At 35.1% G+C, this 27,471-nt stretch overlaps 2 protein-coding genes across 2 annotated transcripts in view; one reads left to right on the top strand and one right to left on the bottom strand.

Annotated features, from left to right (window-relative positions):
- Window positions 1-1,532: 1,532 nt before the first annotated feature.
- On the top strand, window positions 1,533-27,471 carry Archease (protein archease). The gene is made up of 4 exons (XM_069833273.1): window positions 1,533-1,670; window positions 10,649-10,673; window positions 10,780-10,984; window positions 26,093-27,471. The coding sequence occupies exons 1-4, from the start codon at window positions 1,604-1,606 to the stop codon at window positions 26,270-26,272; spliced, it is 477 nt and encodes a 158-aa protein (XP_069689374.1). The 5' UTR covers window positions 1,533-1,603; the 3' UTR covers window positions 26,273-27,471.
- LOC138704883 (5' exonuclease Apollo-like) overlaps window positions 18,244-27,471 on the bottom strand; it is a 90,148-nt gene continuing 80,920 nt past the window's right edge. The window contains exon 10 of the mRNA XM_069833269.1: window positions 18,244-18,341. Within this exon, the coding sequence (XP_069689370.1) occupies window positions 18,282-18,341 (60 nt within the window). The 3' untranslated portion in view covers window positions 18,244-18,281. The remainder of the gene's footprint in view (window positions 18,342-27,471) is intronic.

The following is a 27,471-nucleotide window of genomic DNA, read 5'->3' as shown; positions in this document are numbered from 1 at the left end:
AAATGGCTAAAATACAATAATTTGAACAATAATATGGGACAAGGAGATGTTTGTGGCACTATAAATTCTAAGAAAAAGAGATCAGAGTTATCCTTCTTCCGAAAGATCCAGGAAGATGAGTTTATAAAATATAATATATGCTTTATGAAAATGATATATGAACCTTATGTATTTCGTATTTCAACAGTGGAAGGAAGGTATTATTTTTTTCAAAAGAACACGATATCGAAAGTACAATACATTTTATCGTCTGCTATAGTGAAAGAGTCTGTGATGAGGCGATAGTAGCGATCCTGGTGGCTAGCAATTATCTGGGGGATGCATATTTAGTAAGTATTGAGCTTCGTGACTGTTGGCGAAGTGCATCAACATCAGTTAAAAACGCAGTAATCATAGATTACGAAACGACGGTTAAACAGTAACGGTGGTTAAAATGTAATTTCTGTGCACCATTCATAATCACCGATTACTTAAACATGGTTAAATGACACCTCATTTAACCAGAGTAAAGTCTATGATGGTACACTCTTTCTACAAAATGACAAAAGGAAAGCATCCATACCGCTGCAAAGATAATAGTCAACGTCTAAAAAGGACTGCGCTCACTCCGTTCTACATCGAAATGAACGTAGCCTGCATTTTCGCGTTGCATTTGTTTGCCTTTGGGCACTGTTATATTTGCGAGTTGCATTTCTTTGTTTTTCAGTGCTGTTAGGTTAAAATCGTACAAAATAGAAAATTGAATGCAAAAATGATTATATTCCAATATGAGGTTAAAGTATCATAGACTTACTTACTATATTTAAATATATTATATAAAAAGAAGGAATATCCACAAAGGAAAAGGATGGAGAAGATTAGTAGGAATGTGTGTACGATCCAGGACCTCATTTACACCAGGTTACTGTTCATTATCCTAAGATCCATCCATAACCTCTCTTTGTTCAGCCAGTGACATAGAGAAAGAGATATTCAAGTATTCCCTCTTAAAATATAGAAAATAAGTTATATAGAATCGTAATATAAGCAGCCGATCAATAGAAGAAATATGACTGTTTTTGTGTGATTTCAAGTGAGCCATTTGTAGATTTTGATAAACGACATCCCTCCTGGAATTTTCTGTCACCGAATTCCTCGTAAGAATTCTCTCTTGCCACTAAAGAAACTTCACGCTCACGCTCTATCTAAGTAATTCAAGTACTGTACAATAATAATCGTCTTCGAAATAAACATTTGTGGCTCTGGCCGCCATTTTGCTTTACTTGCTCTACTAATCACTGGTTATCTCCTTTAACTGCTCGAATATGGCCGGTTAGAGATTACTGTGGTTAACCTTCTATTTAAGTCGTAACCGAGGTCGATCCACCGTAAAAATTCTTAACCAGGGGTTAGGTGATAATTTTAACTAGTGGTTACACTAACCGACGTTGATGCACGTGGGCGTGTATATATTAAACTGTGACATTACTGCATGATAAGAAAAAAAAACTGTAAGATTGTTTGGTAATGTTTTGGAGGTAAAGATTATTTTCTGCAGTTAGACTGACGGGAATGTAATTTATGTGTTGGCGACACTGGTTGCGTCACCAAGACCAAATCAAACATGGAAGAGGGTTGTGTTTCTAATTTCACCGAAGAAGAATTGCAAATACCTGCAGTGAAATACGAGTGTAATGACACGCATTATTTCTATTAGCAAAATTACCAGTGCCTATTTCTAAGTTGAATTAGTTTTCTTCTAGTGTTCGGATATATTACTGTACATAGAATTGAATAGTATTGCGTAAGTTTAGGTTAAGTTGCACAACTGTCAATGGGAGTTCAAATTTGTGTTATTTTCATCTTGCTACGGACAACATTAAGAGATTGACATCTAATTTGTGTTGCATTATTGATGAAATGAAAGTGAGAGATGGTATAACTTTACAAAATAAATAATCGAGTGTTAGTAAGGTCGAGGATAAGTGACAGGTTAGGTTTGATTTGTTCAGTTTTTAGTAGTCTAGGCCTAGATAGGTAAACGAGATGAATATTACATATGTTCCAGCCACTGTAGGAACTTGATAAGATACCCAGAAAATGCCTCGGATTTATAGTATAGATTAGTAGAAATTGATGTGATCACTGGGAGAGCTGTAAGCCCACCCAACCCGCCCTAAATACGTCCCTTACTTATATACGAAAATCGTGCGTGAATGATGAATAGGGGCATATTTCGTTAATGTAACAGTGGGTTTCAGTGTCGCCGACATAGTAATACTTACTACACCTAATCAAACCTAACCTCACCTCGGTCAATATAGAGTATCCACCAGCCACTGAACATTTAAAATGTACTTAATTATGAAAGTCGCCATATTTTATTCCTTGAATTAGTACGATCCACTTCCACTAGATGGCAACCGTCACGAGTGGCAGGGCCGGCAATACATGAAAGCGAAATGATACTAAATGTGAGGAACGTTGCTACAGGTGTGTAGTATTATGTGACAGGTTATGTTAGATTTGATGAGGTGTGTATTATGTGACAGGTTAGGTTAAGTTAGGTTTGATTAGGTGTATAGTATTATGAGAGAGGTTAGGTTAGGTTTGATTAGGTATGTAGTATTATTATTACTATGTTGGCGACACTTAAACCTCTTATATTAAAGAAATATGGCCGTATCCTTCGTTCACGCACGACGATTTTCGTATATAAGCAAGGTACTGTATGTAGTTAGGGCGGGTTGGGTAGGCTTATAGCTCGCCCAGTGATCACATGAATTTATATTAATCAATACTATAAATCCAAGGCAGTTTATAAAGTTCCTATAGTGGCTGGGACGTAAGTAATATTCATCCCTAACCTCACCTGTCACATAATACTACACATCTATTGTAACATTCCTCAGATTTAGTATAATTTCGTTTGCATGTATTGCCGATCCTGCTGCTGGTGTCTGTAGCCATCTAGTGGAAGTGGATCGTAATTCCATGACTTTCATAATAATTACATTTAATTCGTTCAGTCTATGTCTTGTGATATAATATTAAATGTGTTAATGTAGTAATAGTACAATACAATAAGAACTGAAATGTGTTGTAGTTGTGATAAAAGTATTAAAATTGGTTTATAGCTCCACATTGGCAATGACAAAAGTGTGCAGTATTCGTCCAGTGCACAGTGTTTCCAAGAGGCTCAAAAACTGGCCAAAAATGATTTTTTCATTTTTAATTTTATGGTGTTTGCAATATACCCCAACTATCTCCAAGGTCTGGTGGTCATAAAACAGCCACCCTCGTAGCAGGTCTGATTCTACGCAGTTGTATTCGAACCTTTGAAAGTAGTGCATGAAGTGTCTTTTTTGCTGTGTTGTGATTGTGTGTTTTTCAATTAGAATTTTTAATTATTATTTTTTGTACTTCTGTGGTTGATTTTCAGGTAAATGTTATTATGGATTGTTAGAGTTATATTTCTGAATTGAGAATACGTTATTATTATAATAATTAATTATATTATGCTTCGCTGAGGAATCATAATCATATTATGTAACATTTTATTTTGTGATTCCTTATGTTTGATCTTTATACAGACGAGCAAAAATTGCCTCACTTTGGCCCGTGTTATTTCCTTGACCACTGTGTAGTCTGACATGTTTACTTGATGATCTTGAAAGGTAAAATTGCCCATATTTGCCCCTTTTGATAAAATTTAGATAAATATATGTATTGGCATATTTCAAATTAATCGTCTAAAATACGAATATTATCAATATCAGTTAATTTCTTCTCCACAGCAAAACTATGTTCAATTTGGCTATCAAATAGTTATAAAAGTAAAAAATAACAAATTTTAGTCATGAATTTCAGTTTCAGAATGGAGTACTGTTGCAAAAAGAAAGAATTGTTTGATACTTTACAGAAGTAAAAAAGTGGTCGTAAGAAACAGAAAGACGTTGTATTGCAGTTTCTTATTACAAAAATCGTTCTAGAAGTCGCCCATGATCAAATTAAATTGTTAGAAAGACATGTTACTCGTTTTTGCATTAATTTGTTTCGCAGAATCGATAAATCTAACAGGATGAGTGATAGATTAAAAAAAACGAGCAGTGGTTAGATAAAGAGTTTGTATGTGATTCAAATGCTATAAAACCTACTCTACAGAAAAGAGGAGGACCACAGGCAAAGTTTGGGGGGAGCAGTAGTAGGTCTAAGCATAGAAAAACTCAAAATGTAAGAAAATCTGCAGAGATTGGGAAAAATTTAACATTCGCTGCAAAAATAAAGTGCAGTAATAACCGCCATTGGCAGGAATCTCATCCACAGATGTGGAATTATACTTAAAACCATAACCTGTGGATCTGAAATAAACACAAATGAACTTGAAAAATATGCAACTAAGACTGCCAGATTATTTGTCTCACTGTACTCTTTGTATCCCATGCCTGTCACTGGACATAAAATACACATTCATGGTTCGACTATTATTTCCGAGGCATTACTTCCAATTGAATGGTGAATTTACAAAACGACTTATTCCCTAGAAGTAGTTTTGAGAAAATTAAAGAAAACTGTTTTTGAATTCGCTGAACCATATATTGTTACAATATAATTTTTTATATGGAAGAGAAAAATTTTTAGTATAAAAATTCATACTTTTGTACTCTTCTTCAGGTTGTAAAAAAATTAATTATCTTCAGGACTTAAGTTGTTCTGCAAATTAACTTCAATCCTGCATCATAATTATTAGATTATTGACACATAAACATGTTTAACTAAATGTATTTAGCCTATACCAAAATCATAAAATAACCTTATTGCAATTGTCGAACAATTTTTTAATCACAAGAGTACAGACCTCTGATGGAGAAAAGTATGATGTTGAAGAAATGTTTCTGAGCACTTATTGCCATTAAGAATTGGATTAGTGGGCTGTTCTTATTTTGTCCCCGACAGTTCTTTAATATACTGGATGTGACATAGTTATCGAAGTAGTGTGCAGGAGAAAATTACATACCTCATTAAGACTTTTCTTGGCCTGTCCCTCATGGTAGACACAAAAGGACATTTCACTAGTTTTCATATTGTGCACAGAGAAAACTGAGACGGTGAGCTGGCGATAGTAATACATATCCTGAACTGGTGTTTAGGCAAGCATACATTTTTCTGTAGTCAAATGTGACAGCAAGAAAATCCTCTCTCTCTAGGTACTCCATTTTGCAATACTTTTTACTTCAGCTACAAGTTTAGCACGATTACTGAACATATTGCTTTTCTTTTTCATGCTGTTTTTCAAACGTAATAAATTTTCTCAACTGAAGAATTACCAATGACAAGAGACAAAAAACATTTTGTCAGCTGATTGTATAATTAAAATGACATATTATGTAAGTTTCTTCAGTACTTGACAGGCAAAACAACTTAAGACCAAGACTAAATTCGTTTTACCCCTTAACCGAACATTCTGCTGCTAAGGAAAACTATACAAAAGTCGTGGATTAAAGTCATTCTGCTGATAAACGATGACCCTTGCACATAGTAACATAATCATGCTCTCAACTCAAAACCGCCAAAATGTGGACTTAAGTCGTTTTGCAAATTTACCATTCAATTGGACAAATGTCTGAAGAAGAACAAGAAGCAAGGTATAAACACCTTAAGCAATTTCGTGAACAGTATGCCACAAAGATTTCAAGAGAGGCCACTAATCGGGATGTATTCAATCGACTCCTTGCCACCTCTAATCCTTTTATAACATCCTTCCGCCAAGAGAACCGAACAAAATACAAGAAAAGGATGCTACCTGTGGAAGTCATAAACCTATTGAGTTCTGAAACAAACAAGGGATGGCTCAGGCCTACTGCAAGCACAGTCACAACTTTCGGAGTGGAGGACAGTACCAATACTAGTGACAGTGATCAATGAACTTTCTTTACCCTACTAATGTGCTAAAAGTGTTTCGGAATTTGTATTGTGTACGTGCTCACTTAGAACTTATTATTTATTAAGTGCCTCCGTAATAAATATAATAAACAGTGTAGTTAATTTAATGTGTAACAACCATTAAAAAGTTACTATTAAACAGTCATGAACATAATCGTAAAATGTTTGTAATACTTAATGCACAAATTAATTCAATGAATACTAATAATATATATAAAGTGTTAAATTAAGCGCCTTTATTATGGAGAAAAAAACTGGGTCTCCCACTTCACTGTTCAAGTATACCCAGCGGAACTCGAGCCATCAGTTGAGAAACACTGTCCTAAGATAAGCAAGTAGACCTGATATATTGTTAATATGATATTATCTTTCAGCTGGTACCAAAAAAGTGTTAAAGTGGCTTTTAGTATTTTTGGCCAGCTTTTATGCCTCTAGGAAACACTGTGCAGTGGCTGGTGGATACTCTACATTGACCAGTAAACTAATTTTTGGTAATTCCCAGGAAGCTGCACCAGAGAAGGGACAATTCTCTTTTGATATTTCCTTGGCTTCTTTGACATGTATAAGGTAAAGAGATAAATACTGGTTTTAGTTTGCAGCCACAAATACTATCAACATAAAAATAATTTGACACTTCCTTAGATATGTTCTAATACACTGTTATAGGCTTCCCTCCCCTTACTTGTTACAAATATAACACTTCAGGGATGTAATACTAGCGAATCTGATCATTTTGCTAGTGATTTGTCCTGAACTTCTCTCATCTTATATTGGTAATTAGTACCTAACAAGTGGGGTGGGCTACAACAGTGCATTATAATTAAAGGTAGGAATTTATACCACAACATGAGGATATTAGCTTAGATATGCATAAACTCATTACGTCATGAATGACGTGAAGCCTGAGATATGGCCAGGTTACAACTGAAATGTGTTGTGTATTGCAGCAATTGAATGGGGATATGCTTCTCGTGCGTAGGATTCAGCATTGTGCCTGGCAATTGGTTTGTTTATATTGCACTGCGATTCGTTGATTGGTTAACCACTTAAAGCTACAACCTCACTCTGCTTATACTACAGCAGAGTTCCCTAACAGATACCCATGCACTTCCATTGCTAGCTACGCCCACTCTCTCCTTCAACATTGAACTCTCTCTGCATACTAACCTTGTAGTGTCTGTGGATAAATTCCTATCTTTAATTATAATATATAGGCAAGTATCAAAAAAGATTTATGTTGAAAATATTAATTGCTACAAACTAAAAACACATGTTTATCACTATATACTGTACATCTTACAGAAGCCAGTGAAGCAAAAGAAAATTGTGCTTCCTTCGGTGTAGCTTTTCTTGAAAAACAGCATAGATTTGCCCTGGACCGAAGAAGGGAGTGCTTTCCTGCACAGTAGAAATAATGGTGGTACTACTGGGTTACTTTGATGATTGCGTGTGGAAATGCCTGAGAAAATCATTGGTCGGGTATATAAGAAGAGAAGATACTTGGAGCAGGTTGGGTGTATTTATAGCTTTTGCAGTGATCACCAGACATCGGATTTTAGGGCAAATGAAAGGAAAAAATAAATATTAATATTTACATTTAATGAAAATTGAAATCTATTCATAGAGTTTGATGGTGCCCTAAACTGATTATTAGAGCCTAATTTGTTAATATTCGGCTTAAAATGCCGAAGTTTCGTTATTTCACTATTTACCCACATACTCATACATGTAAAGAATATTATTAAAGGTCACTTTTTAATGGATTAATTAACACTACCAGGAAAAGCAACAATGGATGTAATGTTGTATATTCGTCAAATAGAGTTTCAGAAACAATGCTGTGTAAGGGTTAGTTTGAATAACCAGTGTTGAGATGTGCAAGAAATTTTTATAATAGTCTATAATAGTAAAGCTGAGGATAAAATTACATGTTTGAACTAAAAGTATGTATTTTTGTAAGAGTATTAGATTATTAAATTTAGACATGTGTTTTGGAACTAACTATTGCATATGTCGGATTTTGGAACTAACAATAAAATATATGTCGGATTTTGGAAATTCTAATAACATTAGTTCCCATAAATAATCCATATTTTATACTAAAAGCTATTAATTTTATTGAATCCATGGAATATAATAAAAATTGTCATTTATTTATATATATCATCAGAATATTATATTTAACTTTCATTAGGTGTACATTTTAAATCTGAAATTCTCTTCTTCCTGTGGTTCACAGTAGTCAATTTTCTTCACACTCATCCTCGTTATAAATACAGTCTGTGATATTCTTGCAAAATTCCAAAGTTTCCATGTCTCTCCAGTTATCTTAAACATTTCTTTAAGTAATTTGTTAACATTATTTAAGTTAGTTCTTCCTTATAGATTATGCATGTGTTTTTATGCAAGTGTGATTTTTCCATCCAGAACACGTTTCCCCCTTTTTCAAAATCCTTTATACAAATTTACAGTTCTTCTGTAGTTTTGTTCACCCCTTATCGCAACTCCAATTTTTATTCCTTTGTCTTCATTCTTTTACAGAATTTTAGTATGAAATGCCAGCCATCTGGTGGCTTCAAAACAGTTTGTATATTAGTTTTCCAGTCATAAACTGGAAAGTCTATACTTAACTTGTTTATGGTGTCATTGTTGTTGAAGATATTGCAGTAATCTTCGGATTTCATAATGTTCATCTTCTTTGCCTCCTTCTCAATTCCATAAAAAATTCTATCCGTTGGTATGGAGGAAATGGAGTGACTCATTTTACCTAATTGTTCGATGAAGTCTTTCATAGCATATCACTTTATTTCACATTTTTGCTACATGTATCCTCTTCTCTTCTTTTTTTTATTGGCGGAAGTCCAATTTTTAAATGCCACTTAAATAGAAGTCCCACCCAATTCTTTGACACTTGCAAGATTTTTAAGAAAGTTTGTCGGTAAACTGGTAGAACACGACCTGCTCCCATCCCCTGAAGTCTCACTGTTCTGTTAACAAAATATGTTTTAGGATAATCAGCTGTTGTGTATTCAGTATGAATTCATCTTGAACCAACTTATTAGGGACGCTGTAAAACACTTTGTAAAAGTGGTTGATATCACACTGAGTTAGGAAACTTCATTGGTTTATGGGTAAAGTTTTGAGTTCTGAGAGAGTAGCTACCAATAATCAATACAAAAAAATTATCAAATACAGGCAAGCATCACACAATCACTGTAAAGACAAACATTACAGTTAGCATAAAACTTAACTTCCTATCGCTTTTCTGTGTTTTGTCTAATTCTTTGTATCACCGACTCTCTTTCTTCCACACCCAGGCTCTGAAGGCGAAGTTTGTATGTGAGATTCTATGAAAATTTTAATTCTATAAGAAGCTCACACAAAACGTCAACACGTTGTAAAAATCTGCACAGCTCTGAAGTACCAATATAATGAAGCATATTCTTATTCAGCTAAAGTTCCATTGTCGATTTTTCCAGTAAGTTCCGTGTACTCAAGAATTATGATATTCTAAAAGAAAACACTAGTGGCATAAAGAAATCACACACTTTCTTTGTCTTGAGCAAAGATGTCGACTTCTGAATAAACTGTATATGTTGAGTTTTGGAACAATACCTTAACAAAATAAGTCGGGTTTTGGAAAAAACTCCATATTTTAAAGCTTGATTTATGTTAGAAATATCGAGTTTTGGAGGATGAAATATTGTTTTTCCAATGTATTTCAACCCAAAAATATAAAAAATGATCGTAACTCATTTTTCATAAAAATGGCAGATGTCGACTTTTGGAACTATACACCTGTTAGCTGTTCCTCTTTCCCTCTCCTTATTTGTGATGGGAAGTTTTAAGTGGTAGACGTTATCCTGTGCAGCTTAACCCAGATATGCTCGATATATATATAGCCTATTTGTAATTTTTTTATAAATTACATTTAATGCAGTATATCATTGAAGTACACATACGGTGTCGAAACATTCTTTTTGTAAATATTTGAACTAGAAACAGGCAATTGAGCATACATTTCCTTATCATAACATGATATCCTTGCAACACAATCACAAAATTCGTGATATGATAGCTTTGTGACCCATTCTGTGAAACCTTGAATCTGCATTTTTCGGCCTCGTTTGCTAGTGCAGCCTCTTCTCTTGTAGGCCTATTTGCTTTCAAAATGAATCTTATTGACAAAAGACAAAGATTAACTGTGGAAAATTTAGAAAAATTCTGGTGCTGTACTGTGCAGATAATTATAAAAAAGAATGAACATAAAACTGAATTTCAATAACTTGAAAAGTGTAACAATGATTTAATTTCTTTCAGTATATTAAATTTGTGCAGCTGTGTTTATATAATATACAGTTGTCTGTCTCCATTTCTTAAATATACTTTTTTTGTGCCATGTTTTGTGTATTTTAGTGTGTAATTTCAGTGAAACAGGTTTAAAGCCTTGATCATATGTGCCTAAAATGCCTAATTTTATTAAAATAGAGCCTAATTTATTAGATTTTGAGCTTATTTTAGGTACCTAAAACTGCAATTTTTAGTGCCTAAAAATCCCATGTCTGGTGATCACATCATGTCTTTTAGAGTAGTGTGCTACAATTTTAAGGTCGTTTTTAGTGATTTAAGTAATTTTTTTTCTCTCTGTGTTGTGTGTAGTGGGATCGAAGATATATATTAATTGTCAGTCTGTTATGTTGTTAATTGGAATGGTTCTCTTTTACAGATTTGGATCATACAGCAGACGTTCAGTATGTACTTATTGCATAAGACTGCTTTAAATTTCAATCTCATTTATAAGAATAAAATTTTAATCTTGATTCTTGGTTAATGGACTAATGCATTTTTTTTTACTAGGTTACATGCATGGGGTGATACATTGGAAGAAGCATTCGAACAATGTGCAGTGGCGATGTTTGGGTACATGACCGAAATTGATACAGTAGAGATGTTGGAATGCCAAGATATTGAAGCAGACGGACATGATATGCTGTCTCTATTATTTCATTTCCTAGATGAGTGCCTTTTCTTATTCTGTGCTGATCCGTTTTTCATTGCAAGGGTAATAATTCATTTTAAGCAACTGTTAGTAATAGAAAGAAAATGTGGCGTAATCCAGTGCGATTTCATGTCAAATAATATCACATCTTGGGGATGAATTTATGAATATTTAATACCGTATAAATAAAAAAATGATGCGTTCTCAGGTTGCGGATAGAGGAGACGGCCTCCAGATATGTAGGGTAGCTGTGAATATATTGAATAAGTAGTCGTGGACAGCAGATAAGGGGTGGTCCTCCAGCTTGGGGGTTGGGCGAAGGGCTAACAACCCATAACCGTAAAAAGCAGCTTGTTACGAAACCTAACAATAAGACGTTTGAGATGGGCAGAGCATGTAGCACGTATGGGCAAATCCAGAAATGCATATAGATTGTTAGTTGGGAGGCCGGAGGGAAAAAAACCTTTGGGGAGGCCGAGACATAGATGGGAAGATAATATTAAAATGGATTTGAGGGAGGTGGGATATGATGGTAGAGACTGGATTAATCTTGCTCAGGATAGGGACCAATGGCGGGCTTATGTGAGGGTGGCAATGAACCTCCGGGTTCTTTAAAAGTCAGTAAGTAAATAAGTATAAAAGAAATATGGGTAATGAAAGTACTTCGTGCATTACATATGACATTATGAACTTAATGCAGATCAAGATTGTGAATTATGTACAGATCTGTCTCTTAATTCCCGCAAATCTACAAAAGAGATAGACCAAAGGAGGCACCATTTTTTTCTTTAACAATCGCGTACTGTGAATACGATTGTTAACTATGTTGAAATAAAACCTGCGACAATAATCTCCACTGGCACTAAAAATGTTTTCTTGCTGGTGTGATCCAGGCCCTCAAACATCCACTGTCCAGAAATTTGTACATGGATCTCTCGAGCAAAGTATTACATGTCTCATCAGCACGTGCTTTTATGGTAGTGATTCATCTATTCATTACTATATACAACAAGGGAATAGTTCTATACTGTTTTCGCTGTAAGAAAAATCCTAATGTAAACATAAGCACGTGGCTGTCATACCTGTGATTGGCTCCCAGTCGAAACACTCACACGACGCAGGAAAATATAGTTCGTATTTGGAAACCATAATCTTGTATTATTTGAAAGTAAAAAATTGAATCCTAGTTGTTAAATATGATGAAACATATAGCTTCACTCATATGTAAAACGATATGTAAAAGAAAAGGTACTTTTATATTTTGTTATGCACTATGAACGTGGATGAATACCAACAGTAATACCGAGGTAGTCTGTTCTTGTAACAAGCTGGCGTCACTTGAGCTCCTAGTTGTTCACGTAAGCACATGGTACTGTAGTATGGCTTCTGAATCCTTAATTGTCCATTGTGAAGACATAAGACTTAAAAATAATTTAATTGCAGTAATTATAAAGTAAATGTTTCCTAAGCAAACGAATGCATAGTAGTGAGGTTAGACCTACTTGACAAGTAACGGGAAATGTTTAACATGAAACAGAATGTACAACAGTAGGCCAATGAAGCCTCACTTCAATCATGTGCTATTGTTTACATTAGGATTTTTCTTACAGCGAAAAGATTATAGGTTGTTTGTAGAAAATATTGGGTATTCGAAAGTAAAACCACGTGCTTAATACTCTATGATATTCGAATATGCTGTTGTTAAAGAATAAATGATGCCTCCTTTGGCCTATGTTCTTCTGTAGAATTGCCTTAATTCCAGTTTTGGTACATAGTTGTAAGTTGTGAGTAGTGTACAAAGTATAATTACATTGTTCCATATAAAATCAGTTATGACATGAAGTGATCCTTCTTACGCAGTTACTGAAGGGTGTGATTTGAAAGTTTTGTTTGAAGATTCATTGCGAATGGAAGTTAGTGGGGTGCTTTGAGAATCTACACACCAGTGATGTCATGCCAAATGTTTACTATAATTAAAATATGTTGAGGTTAATGTTTCTATTAGGGAGAGAACAGCATTGCCAATATTTACATTACCTACCAAATGTGTACACTTATGCTATAGGTCATTCGTTACCTCGTGAAATGAAATACTTGCGTGCACCATAGCTCATAGTAAGAACCTTATGGTGGGGTTAGGTAAGGTAGCTAGCTGGAAGTGGAAGCATAGTAAGAGAGGGAAGCTTCTCAGTTCACTTCCTTCTTCCCCTTATGTGCAAGTAGGTTTCACGAGATAGCTAATGTCCTGCAACTGCTGTTTCAGTGCATGAAAGATTATTTATATACTGTTTCATTGTAAACACCATGGTCATTTCCTAGAAAGCGTTATTGCAAAAAATGTACAAACTAACATTAAGTATAAAAAAACAAATCTAATCTAATTAATGGTTTTAATGTAATAATGCCACGGTAATTATACATTAGTTAGGTTTGTTTCTGTGTATAATTACTGGTGGATTGTATATTTAGTAATCACACTTTCGAGGATATTACCATACTATGACTTGTGGGAATGTGTAGCCTGAAAGAACGTGCTATCACACCATAATATATCAGTGGCGTATACTGGTTTAAAGGTCTGGGCTACCACTGACCATATTATTACACAAAATATATTTTAAAAACCCTATAATAAAATTCCTTACCTATTTATATGTAAATTCCAGACGTCTTGATTGGGACGAAAATACTTTGATGACTTCGTCATTGAAATTACAGTTGGGCCGCTTGCGAAGTTTCTGTAGAAATGACTTTTCAATGGACATCAGTGCCAAGCCGGATAAACGTTCTTGTGTATGAGTTGATCTACAGTAGGATTTTATTCTCTTCAACGCAGAAAATGTTCTTTCTACCGATGCTGACGTAGCTGGTATTGTCACAATTAATGTTGCCAATTTAAGGACTTCAGGAATAACTTGGTTCAGCTGGTTTTCATATATGGCAGATAATATTTCATGGATAGGTTTGTTCGAAAAATCAAAGACTTCTGCTGAATATATTACATTTAATTCATTTTTCAAACGTACTTGATCAAAGTGACTGTTATAGGACTGAAATAATTTGTGTAGTGCCTCATTCGGGAAGTTTTCTCTATAAGCAGAAGATTTTTGAGAATCTAGAAGATGTGTGAACTGAAGCTTTCCATAATCAGAAAATCTGTCAGTAATTTCCATGTGCATATGATCTAGTATGCTGTAGTACAGCTGCCTGTATTTCAATTCATCATCTCCTTTTCTTCGCTTTAATGGTGGTTCCATTGTATTGTCTGAAGAATTTTCATTTTCCATATTACTCCATATGGACGGAAACCCACTACGTCTGAACTCGGATATAGTATTTTTTAACTTTGATAGCTCTTGCAAGCAGTATGCTATGTCTAGACGTTTTGTCTGAAGAATATTGTAGAGCACATCTGTATGTGCGAACACTCTAGCATAGACTTCAAGAAGAAATATATTCTGAAACTGTGTGAAAAAATACAAATATCCTTGAGCCTGCACAATTACATCATCATCCCAGTTTTCTTCAGAGTCATTACAAATGATATTTTCAAAGAAAGCAGTCAGTTGTTCTCTGTATTCCTTTACTGTATTTACAAGCCGAGATGTAAAATACCATCTAGTTGGTGCTACTTTTGGGAGTTTCTTTTTCATAAATTCCTTGAGTTTTTCTTATCTTTTAGGAGATGATGAGAAAAATGCAGCTAAACCCGTCAGTGTTTTGAAAAAAATGCGGCATTCTGGAATGGATAAAGTAGTTTGTTGCAAAACTAAATTGAGAACATGGCTGTAACAATGGACAAATAGTGCTTGAGGATACTTTTCTTGAACTTTTGTTTTTAAGCCATTAATATTTCCCGCCATAACTGAAGTACCATCGTATATCTGTGCAATTAACTTATTGCCGACATTGTATTCTGCTATAACAACTTCCACATGCTGAAACAAAGCAGCAGCAGTTTTGCCCGAACTGACATTTGTGAATCCTATAAACCGTTCTTGAACATTGGCAGTACTGTCGACGTATCTTAAAACAGTGGACAATTGACTCTGATTAGAGCAGTCACTTGTTTCATCAACAACAATGGCCACAAAAGGTGCTTCTTCTATTTCAGATTTTATGTTCTTTATCATAACCCCACTTATAGCAAATATTAAGTCATTCTGAATTGCGGGAGAAGTACCACGGAATACTGTTGAACTCTCAAGATGATTGGCCAGTAAATGGTCAAATTCACTTAAGGAACTTAAATATTTAATATAATTTCCTCTATTGTCTGATTCCACACTCTCATTATGACCCCAAAAAGCCAATTCTTGTTTTCCTAGAAAGCAGACTGCGTTAATAAGACACAGTAAAATCTCCCGATTTTTTTTCACAAGAGCATTGTGTTGGTTGATGTGTAGAGCTTTTTGCTTATCTAGCTGTAAATCAATTCTTGTCTTCCCAAAGTTTGCAAAGTTCATGCTACTACAAATATGGGCTTTTGATTTGTCGTGTTTTAGGACTGCCGTTCGAAGGGAGTTCATATTAGAAAACCCCTCTTTTGGGCACACATTAGTTTCGCGGCTAAATAACAAACATGGCCAGCAAAATAGTTTAGACAGTTTCAACTACCACACAACCAATTCCACTTACCATATGATGTTAAAGTGAAATGGCGTGTGTACTCACGCTGTTTTTCTTTTACGTCCATGGACAAATTTAACTCAGGAGTTGGTCTTTCCATTTTCACAATTTCAACTTTCTCGTTGTATGTACGACGGTTAAAAGGTACTTTTAATAAACCTTCTATTACACAGTCATTTTCAACACAAACCTCTCCAGAAACTTGTTCTGCCATATTTTTCACAATATCACTTAATTGGGAAATTAAAAACTTAATAATTCACAATTAATATAACTCTAAGACAATCGAACAAATCACATATTTAAAATACTGCACTGCAAGAACACAATCACATTAATGAGCTAGCGTACTAAGCTTATTGTTGCTTCGCGCCTTCCAAGAAACCGATCACGAGAGCGGCAACTCACCCACCTACACTACACGATAGAAACTGAAGGGAGTGGGGGACGGGCAGTTGTGCGACGTGAGCAGAACGGTCACAGGCTACCCTTCGTAGCAGCGGTTTCTCCAGTGATGCCGCCTTGACAACTTGTTTCTTTTCGAGAGCAGAGAGCGCATATAAATCTAACAATTACTTTAATTTTAATTACTGTGGTAAAACTAATACGGTAATACAAAATTATTACATTATGTTACATTATAAACTTTTTCTTTTGTAATTTCCTTGGGCTACCGCCGGTAGCCCCGGTAGTCCGCAGAATACGCCCCTGTAATATATACAGTAAGACTATTCATTATACAGGTCGTAATTATGGTCTGTAAAAGAGATTAATATCTTTGTATGAGTATACCCTAAGCCAGGGGTTCCCAAAGTGTGCTCCGCAAGTGAGTCTCAGGGGCTCCGACAGCGGTAGTTATGAAGATGACAAAAATTTCTGCTTCCATCTAGCCTCTAGTGCGAAAAACGTAAACTACTTCCATCAAGCAAAAACTACTTTCTCAGGAAGTTGTTTGATTTTTTCTTGCTAGATAGAAGCAGCAATAATAGATCTACTAGAGTCATCAACCATCGACCAGTGCTCAGTCAAAGGGCGATAACTACAGCTGTAACCTTACTTTCGAAGAAGATAGTGCGAATTCTATGGGATTGGTTCAGAATATGCTGCACATGATCCTGTTTCAGAGTTTACGATGCCTAGTGTAGAGGTACCGAAAGGAAGTAAAACATGAAAATATTGTGATTCATATTTGGATATGGGATTCACTGAGTTTGCTGATGGACGTCCACAGTGTGAGATACGTAACAAAGTTTTCTCCAATAGTTCTATGTTCCCTGGTAAGCTTAGACAGCATTTCAAAACTCATCCTGACTTCACAAATAAAACTGCAGACTACTTCAAAAGAAATTGTGAATCAATTCAGACAAAAATTTTATCCCATGTAAAGACAAATAACTGTTAAAGCACTGGAAACGTCGTACTTGGTTAGTCATGACCTGGCTCTTACTGGTAAACCTCACACCATTGCCCAAATTCTTATAAAACCACTATTAGTGAAGGTAGTGAAGTGCATGGTGAACGAAAAACTGCAAACTTGATCTCCATTGTGCCCTTATCAAATAACACTGTGCGTAATGGGATCCAGGATCTATCAAATGATGTTAAAATGCCATAATTTCCCGTATCAGTCAAACGAAATTTTTGCTACAACTTGAATCCACGGACGTTGCCGGATTAGCTGTGCTAATGACGTTTGTGCGGTACGAATTTTCAGGTTCTTTTCATGAAGATATTTTGTTCTGCAAGCCATTGCCATCTTCTACAAGCGGTAGTGAATTTTTTTTTTTCCTGATAGATGTTTTCAATGAAAACTCGATACCATGGTATTATTATGATGTACCGAAGTACAACATAATAATATGATATGCGTAAGTAATGATTTAGTGATTCAAGACGGCGCTCATTCCGTTGGATCCCGGCCACTTAGTCACTCATAATGAGTGCACCTCTGTACATAGTGCGTTGAACATTGTGCCACTGTCACATATTCTAGACACAGTACACGAGGGTAGACCACCAAAGGGAAAACATGAGAGATAGAACTTAAACTGAGGGGATTGGATCTGGCATCGGAACTGGAATCCGGTGTGGCTTAGTGGATAAAGTGTCAGCACGTATAGCTGAAAACCCGGGTTCGAGTCTTGGTGCCGGAGAGAATTTTTCTCTGTTCTATCCATTCTTCATCGACACCATGGGACCATCAGCGTATTCCGAATCTCACCGGACCGGTGGACAATGACGTCACACTGCAGCGAAATAGGAACAAAACTGCCGGAAGGATCGATGGCTGTCATGGCGACTGTATAAGTTGTTGTCTGTGCTATGCTAGCAAAAGTTTGCGAAATTTCCGTACTGCCATCTCGTTCAAAGAAAAGAGAGCATAAACAATTTATTTCTTGAGCCGGCAGTAATAATTGGTCCGTCGACATGTTCGCTCATAACCATTAACATATATATATTTTTTTTTACTTTGTGCTCATTACAAACAATACAGCAGAACTAAAGCAGAACACACCCCCATGACACAACAGTGCATGATGTCATTCGTCTGCTAATTCGCGCCCTATACAAGAACCAATCAGATTCACTGATGGCGGCTGATGGAGACTGCCACCACCTCTGCAAGCTGATGGCACCGGTTCAACACCGGTGGAGCATCAGTGACGCCATCGGTGAAATTCGGAACAGCGTGATGCCATCAGATTGCTCAGCGCTGAAATTCGGAATACGCTCAATTGCATTGATGTATGCACAGATGGCGCAAAGACCATGGTAGGTCCTGTTGCTTGCGCTGTAACAAAGATCAAGAAAGTTTAAAAAAACTGCACAAGTAGTGATTGTGCACTAAACCGACACGCCCACGCAACGAAAAAAAAAACAGCGTTATTAAAGCAAGTACTAGACAACGTCGTCTAAATTATCAACTTTGTTAAGCCATGACCTTTGCAGTGTAGGCTACTCAAAATCCTATATGAAGATATGGGAAGTATACACAACTCACACAAGTCATTGTTATAAATTATTTATTACACTAAGAAGTGCGATGGTTGTCGTTTGATAAGCGTTGTCTTTGCTTTTGAATGACCAAAAGAGTTTGCTAGCAGATTATTTGAATGATCAGGAATGGTTGTGCAAATTATGTTACTTAGCACACATTTTTTTTTAAATTAACGAATTCAGCACATCCATACAAGGAAAACAGAAGACTATATTCAATGCTAATGACAAAATTGCCGCACTAAAGAAAAAGACAACGTTCAACATGGAAAGAGTCTATAATAAGAATCTGACATGTTTCTCATTGACTTGAAACTTTATAGAAGAAAATAACATAACAATGAATAACTCATTCATAGCAATAATAAAAGGGCACCATGATAATTTGCTTCAAAATATGAATTCACACTTTCCAAGGGACATTCGGGAATCAATTCAAAATAAATATGAGTAGATTGTAGATCCATTTTCAGTAAAGTCAAAACCAGCAGCCCTCAATGCGGAAGAATATGAGGTCCTCATAGACATGGTTTTGGACAGCCACTGTCAGGCATCATTTAAAAGCAAACCACTTCCCGAATTTTGGGCTGTTAGGGGAGGATCTTTCGATATTAAGTTCAGAAGCTAAATTACTCTTACTGCCTTTTGGTACTACATACTTCTGTGAAATGGCCTTTTCGAAGTACACGGCTATAAAAAACAAAATATAGAGCTCGTTTCGATGCAAAAGTCGATATGCGTCTTCAACTGACTTCTGTGACGCCGGACATTGACAAACTCTGTCGCAAGAAAGAGGCACATTCTTCACATTAATTCGGGTATAAATGTAACATTGTAACATTTTTTTAATTTCTTAACTACCGGTACTACTTATACTTATCATTTTGTTGATTTAAATAATATTATCTCCAGTTATTTTTTACTATTGTTTCCTTTATTAATATATATACCTTATTATTCATACGTCCGTAAGCATATCGTGTATATTATGCTTCATAGAATATACAGACAGAACTAAACACTAAACATTTCTTGGGGCTCCACGAAAAACTATTGCTTCAAAAAGGGCTCCGTGGCTGAAAAAGTTTGGGAACCACTGCCCTAAGCCATACTTGAACCTCAACTTGGAACTAGGCTGACATTATCTAAGAACATGGCTCCAAATCACATTTGGACTGATTATCTCGTTTGTTTTTTTTTTTCCTTCAAGGTTTCCCCAATTATAAGGCAAATGTCAGGTAATATGATGGTGAATTCGTCAAAATATCTTGCAGTGAGTTTTTTGGATATGTGATAATTGCGGAATTGATATAGTGTCATTAAATAAGTGGTTTAGAAAAATTAGATGAGTATACAAGGATATATTAAATAATGGAAGAGCTCTTCTACAGATGACACAGAACATCACATTGGCAAAGAATATAGATCCTTGCTCTAAGGCAGGATTTGGGTACCGACACTATTATTGCACATGTGTTAGGCTTCTGCTCTAAAGGAGAATTTCAAAGAAACTCAAGACATGACAGAGTTCATTCAGCACTGGCACCTTCACTATGCTCCCGAAATGGCAAGTGTTTGAAGAAGTACATTGCATATCAACAAATGGCTCCAACAGAAGGGTTGATATTGTTGCAATTGATACAGAACATCAGGAGGCCTATGTCCTTGATCCAACTATAAGATTTCAGAAAACGTAACGCAAACCGAAGAAGTAGATAAGAGAAGAGAGAAATTTACGGAGACTGTCTCCCCTACCTAAGCACAAAATATAACATGCCTTTACATGATTTGAAAATATACAGTTTAATGTTTGGAGCCAGAGGAGATGTTACAAAATTTGTACAAAAAATCTTAATACAATTAGATTTCACAGTAAATTACTTGCGAAAAATAAATTTATTATTCCTGTAATAAAAGTTTCCTTAGAGAGTCTTCACCATTGTTAAATATTTTTCAAATTAATATTTTAAACTATTCTTGTTTACTTAATATTTGATATTATTCCATATTGTTTATCTCTTTTTTCAGAAATTGAGAGTTTTATATATCTAATTTATTATTATAATTGTTAAATTCATTGTTAAACTGTATAATTGTTGCATAATTCATTTCTATTCTGGATCCTCGTGGTCAACTGCAATTCAGCAGCAGACAAAAATTATTTTATTAGTAATTGAGAATCATATGTTTATTTTTGCTAGAGACCCTAACGGCCAGTGAGACCCAATACTTGCATGTCGATGATGTTTATGTTCATAGTAGTCTTGGCAAGTTTTCTTTATGGAAGACTCTGAAAACATATATTTGATTGTTAGTAATTTCTTGAAAATTGTCCTTTTTGCTATAGTAGAAAAACCCACAGTGATCTGAGTCATGCCATACAAAGACTAAACAGCCTTGGACATCTTCACATACTGTCCATCAAATTCACCCAGTTTCTGTATACTATTTTATACGGGATCTAGGAAACCTCTTTTGCATTGGTAATAAAAATGTGGAATTTAATTTTTTTTAATCATGAGGTGAATTTATATTTACAAATTAAAGGACAAATGAGTAGCTTAATATCAAAGGCGGACATCTGACCTCAGATAGAAATTTAGATAGCTGTGGATTTTTATACAATTTTTCATGCTCTTTCCAGTTATAGTGAAACCATATGCAAACTCTTAACACTACATTTATAAAATAAATTGTGTTAAATATTACAAAGAACACTGTGAAACAAAAAATTGCCTCTAGATCAAAACTATGGAGACGACAGATGTCTGTCTTTGATATTAAACTACTCAAATATTTTACTTTCATACTACTTTGGTTTCACAGCTTACTTTGTTTTAAAAATAATTTCTTCATGCATCTCTCATCACTTCACACTCACATTCCTGAAATCTTGATTTGAAGTTTTCCATTGTCCTCGCTATTTCATCTGATACTACTGCTTTCATTTTGTGGATTACAATCTTCAGATTCTTCAATTGTGTGTAACTTCCCTACATAAAGTTTGGATTTTAGATAGCCCCAAAGGAAATAATCTCACACAGAAATACCTGTAGATCAGGGAATATCATAATTTTTTTAATGTCCTGCCCCGGAAACATTTCCCAATGCATCAAAGTCCTTGCCTGAAACCAAATGTGATCCAGATTAATTTCTCAATGTATCAATTTTGATACGAAAAAGTTTAGGAGCATTTCAACATAACGAGCTGAATTTACATTAATTGCTTGACCATAAACTTCGAAAAAAAGTACAGCCCAATCATTCATCAATTGTGATGCTGACGAGGTTTCTTCTTCCTAGTAATGAAAGTTCTGCTAGTTTACACATCCAGATAAATTGAAGTCTACTTCATTGAACATTAGGACAATAGTATTCCCAGAATAAATATTTAGAAAATGTGCTTTCCCGTTCCTGTAGCCATGCTTATAAGTTCTTGAATCACCATAATTTTATATGAGTGAAAGGAAGGTCCATGTACAATATGCTTTAGGCCTACACACTACATTCGAACATGTCTAAAGCAGCAATGCACTTCATGGCAGGGTGATGCAGATTCCTAGTAACTGCCTGGTACAAGACTTCCACGTTTTTGGATGTTATGAACAATATGTGGACAGCTTGGCTGTATCCGTTTTAAAGCTGAACTTGTTGCTAAAATTCCAAATCCAAAGCATTATTGTATCATGATTAGGTAGTACATCATGTCATCAAATTTGAATTTGCGATGAAACCACTGCTAGATTTTCTACAATGAATGAACATTGTTGCACATTGCACTGTTTCATTGGATCTAATCTAAAAATAATGTAAAGTGCTTAAGATTTGCTGATGATATGGCATTGTCAGCAGAAGAGGAGATGATACTAAGGGATATGCTACTGGAGCTAAATGACAGCTGTGAGCAGTATGGGATGAAGATAAATGCAGACAAGACGAAAACCATGGTCATAGGAAGAAAAATAAAGAAGGTAAACTTGCGACTTTTAATTGAGACAGTAGACCAAGAGGACAGCTTCAAATACTTGGGATGTATTGTAAGCAGTAACATGAGCTGTAGCCAGGAAGTCAAAAGGAGGATAGTAATGGCAAAGGAAGCATTTAATAGAAAAAGGAGCATCTTCTGCGGACTTCTGGAAAAAAGAACTAAGAAAGAGACTAGTAAAGTGCTTTGTGTGGAGTGTGGCATTATATGGGGCAGAAACATGGACATTACGACGAAAGGAAGAAAAGCAAATAGAAGCATTTGAAATGTGGATATGGGGAAGAATTGAGCATGTGAAATGGACAGACAGAATAAGAAACGAAGCTGTGTTGGAAAGAGTGGGTGAAGAAAGAATGATACTGAAACTGATCAGAAAGAGAAAAAGGTTAGGTCACTGCTGAAGAGAAACTGCCTACTGAAGGATGCACTGGAAGGAATGGTGAACGGGAGAAGAGTTCGGGACAGAGGAAGATATGAAATGATAGATGACATTAAGATTAAGCACTTGGAACAGTCACTGGTTCTTTTTAACAAATCTCAACTTAGTTCATAGCCATTTTAAGTTCTGCATCTTTACTACAGTCGAACCTTCTTACAATGAAAACAGCCACCGGCGTGGCTCAGTCGATTAAGGCGCTTGCCTTTCGGTCTGAAGTTGTGCTCGGATGCGGGTTCGATCCCCGCTTGGGCTGTTTACCTGGTTGCGTTTTTTCCGAGGTTTTCCCCAACCTAAGGTGAATACCAGGTAATCTATGGCGAATCCTTGGCCTCATCTCGCCAAATACCATTTCGCTACCACCAATCTCATAGACACTAAATGACCTCATAGTTGATACAGCATCGTTAAATAACCAACAAAAAAAAACAATGAAAACTGATATAATGATAAACCCTGTTGCAACAATGAATTTGATCGGTTCTGACATTTATTGTATTTTCAATATATCTTAGCCATCATTACGACGATAAAATTTTGGAGATAGAAACATTGTAATAGTTTTTCTAATTTACTTAGTTTTCATGTTCAATATTTCACTTCTCACTTGATATCGCCCTCTTAAGGGGAGTATGAATGACCTTGGTACTAATGTTAAATTTGCTAACTTCATGACCCATTTACTATTCAAAAACTCTATGCAGTTAACTTATATATGCTTTATGAACTTACTCCTCTACTTTTATTGAACTGCATATGCTAGTAGTTAGGTTGGAAGTTTTTTTTTTTTTTTTTTTTTCAGTTTGTGTGTGTCTATACAGGGTATGATTCCTGACTGAAAATGGAGCACAAAAGTTCATATCACCTTGTGTCTGGAAATGCATAGTTTCCACAGTAGATGGCACTGGCAACATTCTCTCATAACTTGCAGTGTGCGTTTTGTGTGTTGCAGACAGTGTGATTTAAGAAACGTTACACAATGAACAATTCATTCCGGGAACAAGCTGAGATGGTGTTCGTGTATGGCCAAGCAGGTGGAAACAGTCGAGAAGCAGCACAGATGTACCGAGCCATGTACCCTGACAGACAGAACCACCCACACCACACAACATTTGGAGCCATTTTTCGTCGTTTGTGTGAGCATAGGGCCTTTGAGACAGACGAACGTACAGGACGGCCGCAAATGTTGTGTGATATGGGTGGTGCTGTCTGTCAGGGTACGTGACTCGGTACAGCCGTGCTGCTTCTCGACCGTTTCCACCTGCTTGGCCATACACAAACACCATCTCAGCTTGTTCCTGGAATGAATACCGGACCACTGTGCTTCTACGTTGCTTAAATCACACTATCTGCAACACACAAAACGAACACTGCAAGTTACGAGAGAATGTCGTCAGTGCCATCTACTGTGGAAACTATGCATTTCCAGACATAAGGTGATATGAACTTTTGTGCTCCATTTTCAGTCAGGAATCACCCCCTGAAATTTGTTGGACTTAAAACTCACCCTATAATTAATTTTATTTATTTATTTTTTTTTTCCAATTTTTGTACATTTAACTTCAAATACATAAGCTATCTGTACAATCCTAGAGGTATAGAATAAGAAGTGTTATAAATGAGTTGCAAAAGTTTAATTAATTTTCATACAATAGTTCTTGAGTAAATGGATCATGGAGTTAGCAAATTTAACATTCGTGGGATGGTCATTCATACTCCCCTTAAAGATGTTTTCCGTTATTTCGTCTCCCCTCGTTCATATTTTCATTGACTGATCTTCGCATTCTGGACAAGGATTGTGTTACAGTAGAGCTCTACCTGCTTCAAGGACATGTGACTCTTTACAGAATTTATCTTTATGGTTCCTGCCACTGTCTTCCTGACTGTCTGGCACCTTTCACATTCGAATGTTAGTTAATGATGGCAGGTGTAGCACGAAAACAAATCAGTTTGGAGACTAAATTAGCTGCATTTAGTGGTTTACTCGTAGATAGGGGATTGAAACGGACAGAAATGACTAAAAGGTATGGATTTGCTCAGTCAGCACCCATAAAATTCATAAAAGAATGCAAGGAAATAGAGGACAGTATCGCAAGTGGTAAAATTAATCCTAAACATACGCGTTTAAAAACTGTGGTGGCAGAAAACATTGACATTGCTACCTTGCAGTGGTTTAATATCTCTAGTATACCATTGGACCATCTGATTTTGCTCGAAGCAATAAGAAACATATTTTTTGTTGTTGAAAACCTTAAAAAATCAAAAGATAGAATACAATTACTGATTTAAAAAAAAACCTGAATGTTAAATTAATTTGTACTCCAAGTAGGGTAATCAAATGGTGAATAAATGTTATTTCATAGTATACAATGTTGTTTTATACTTACTTCTATTATATTCTCTTTCAGAATATAAATATAGATAAAATTTCAAAATCCGTCAGTACAACAATAATCCTGATATAAGGATACAATTTTTCTAGTCCCTTATCGAGGTTCAAGTGTAGTAGATCTGCAGATCCTGTTGAATGTAAAAGACCAAGAACAAGTGAGATTTTTAATCACGTTCTTAGTATGTTTCTACTAGAGTTTCCCACAGTCACTATCATGTATCATGGTGACATTCTTTTCCAAAAATTGAAGTGGAGTTAGGAGACATATTTTTCCAAAAGTTGAGAATGAAAGAGCCTGGACATATAATTTTACTTATATTCACCTTTGTTCATAATCTTTTATATGTAGTAAACAGACTATGATGATACATTATCTCCTATATGTACAAAATGTTCAAATTTTGCTCACGAAAATATTTTTTCGTGAAATTTATCACAAAATGGTACACAGTAATATGCGAAATTATACTATTGTGGTTTTTATCGTAGTTTAGCAAATTTAGGAGATAAAATCAAATAGCAAACGAAAATTTTGATATCAGTGTGAAGATGACGCCTGAAACATTGATGTACCCTACCAAATGTTTGCACAATGTTTGAGAGGAGGAAAGAGAGAAGTGATAGAGGAGTCAATTTACTGTTTGTTAGATTACTATCAGAATTTTCATTTGTATTACTTACGTCGCTAATGTCGATTAAGTATAGGAACTAAAATAACTGTTTCATTTTCAGAAAGTGAAAATACTGGAATTCGACAGAACCAATTTCCACATCAAAGGTCGTGCATATGGCGAAGAATTCGAGATTGGAAAGCATCCTCAGGGAACTGAAGTGAAAGCAATAACCTATTCAAACATGCAAGTTCATGAAAACGATGGAAAAAGTGAAGTGTTTGTTATTATTGATATTTGATCTACACGAAATACAATACTTAAAGATGTGACAATTATATTTAGAGTGTGTCAAAAATACGTGTGCCTATATATCCGTATTGAAGGTACAGGAAATTCATTATCTTGTGAAACCTACTTGCACATAAGAGGAAGAAGGTAGATTGAGAAACTTCTCTCCTTTGCTATCCTTCCACTTGCAGCTAGCTAGCTCACTTACCCCCTAATAAGGTTCTTACTATGAGTTACGGGGCATGGATGCATTTGGTTTCACAAGATAACGAATTACCTATATGTAAATTACAAGTGAAAACAAGAAAAAAGTTATGTAAATATAGGTTTTGCAAGAAAAGAATATAAAGTAATATGACCACTCAATTTTCGCAGTTAATCTAGGTTTTCCATATTACACTCCTGTTTATAGTGAGACTGGCTCTGAAATCGTATTATTACAAACATATACCATTTCTTATTTAAGTACAACAGAATTTTACTAACACCAAATGAAATATTATAAACACATTATATACAAATAACTTACCTACTTCAGAAAGGTTAAGTAGGACAAAATTAATAGGAACTTAATAATAACAATAATAATAATAATAATAATAATAATAATAATAATAATAATAATAATGGCTTTATTTAACCTGGCAGAGTTATGGCCGTAGGGCCTTCTCTTACACTCAACCAGGATTAAAACTTGCTTACATAGTTGAACATACAACTGAATCGGATTTAAGTAATTACATACAGATATGATTTACATAATGATATCGAAAGAGGTAGTTGAATAAAAATTTACCTAATAAAATAAAAATAAACACAGTGGAATACATATTCATGTTGTTAGAATCAAAATACGTGAAATAAGAAGCCACTAATAATTCAATAAAATGTAAACGATAAAAATAATAAACACACTGTAATAGGCCTATATTAAATTACAAGCAAGTAGGATTCACATAATTAAACCAGAAACCAACAACTGAATAAAATGTACACAATAGGTAATAATAACTAATTATATATATGAGTATATATAGTGGAATACATATTAGTAGGCCTATTAAGTGATAAATGAACACGATTTACATGATAAAGTCATAAACAGAAATTTGGATAAAAATACACAAAAATGAACAGTGCAGTAAACATATGAGCATTAAATTATAAGAAAAATACTATTTACATAATAACATTATAAAGACGATTGAA

Source organism: Periplaneta americana, chromosome 8, assembly GCF_040183065.1.
Source record: "Periplaneta americana isolate PAMFEO1 chromosome 8, P.americana_PAMFEO1_priV1, whole genome shotgun sequence".
Taxonomy (NCBI): Eukaryota; Metazoa; Arthropoda; class Insecta; order Blattodea; family Blattidae; genus Periplaneta; species Periplaneta americana.
This window is presented reverse-complemented; position numbering and strand designations above follow the sequence as displayed.

Coding starts and splice junctions, on each gene's coding strand:
- Archease (XM_069833273.1), top strand. CDS start 1,604: ATGGAAGAGGGTTGTGTTTCTAATTTCACCGAAGAAGAATTGCAAATA. Junction 1,671..10,648: donor ACCTGCAGTGAAATACGAGT/GTAATGACACGC, acceptor TCTCTTTTACAG/ATTTGGATCATACAGCAGAC. Junction 10,985..26,092: donor ATCCGTTTTTCATTGCAAGG/GTAATAATTCAT, acceptor TTTCATTTTCAG/AAAGTGAAAATACTGGAATT.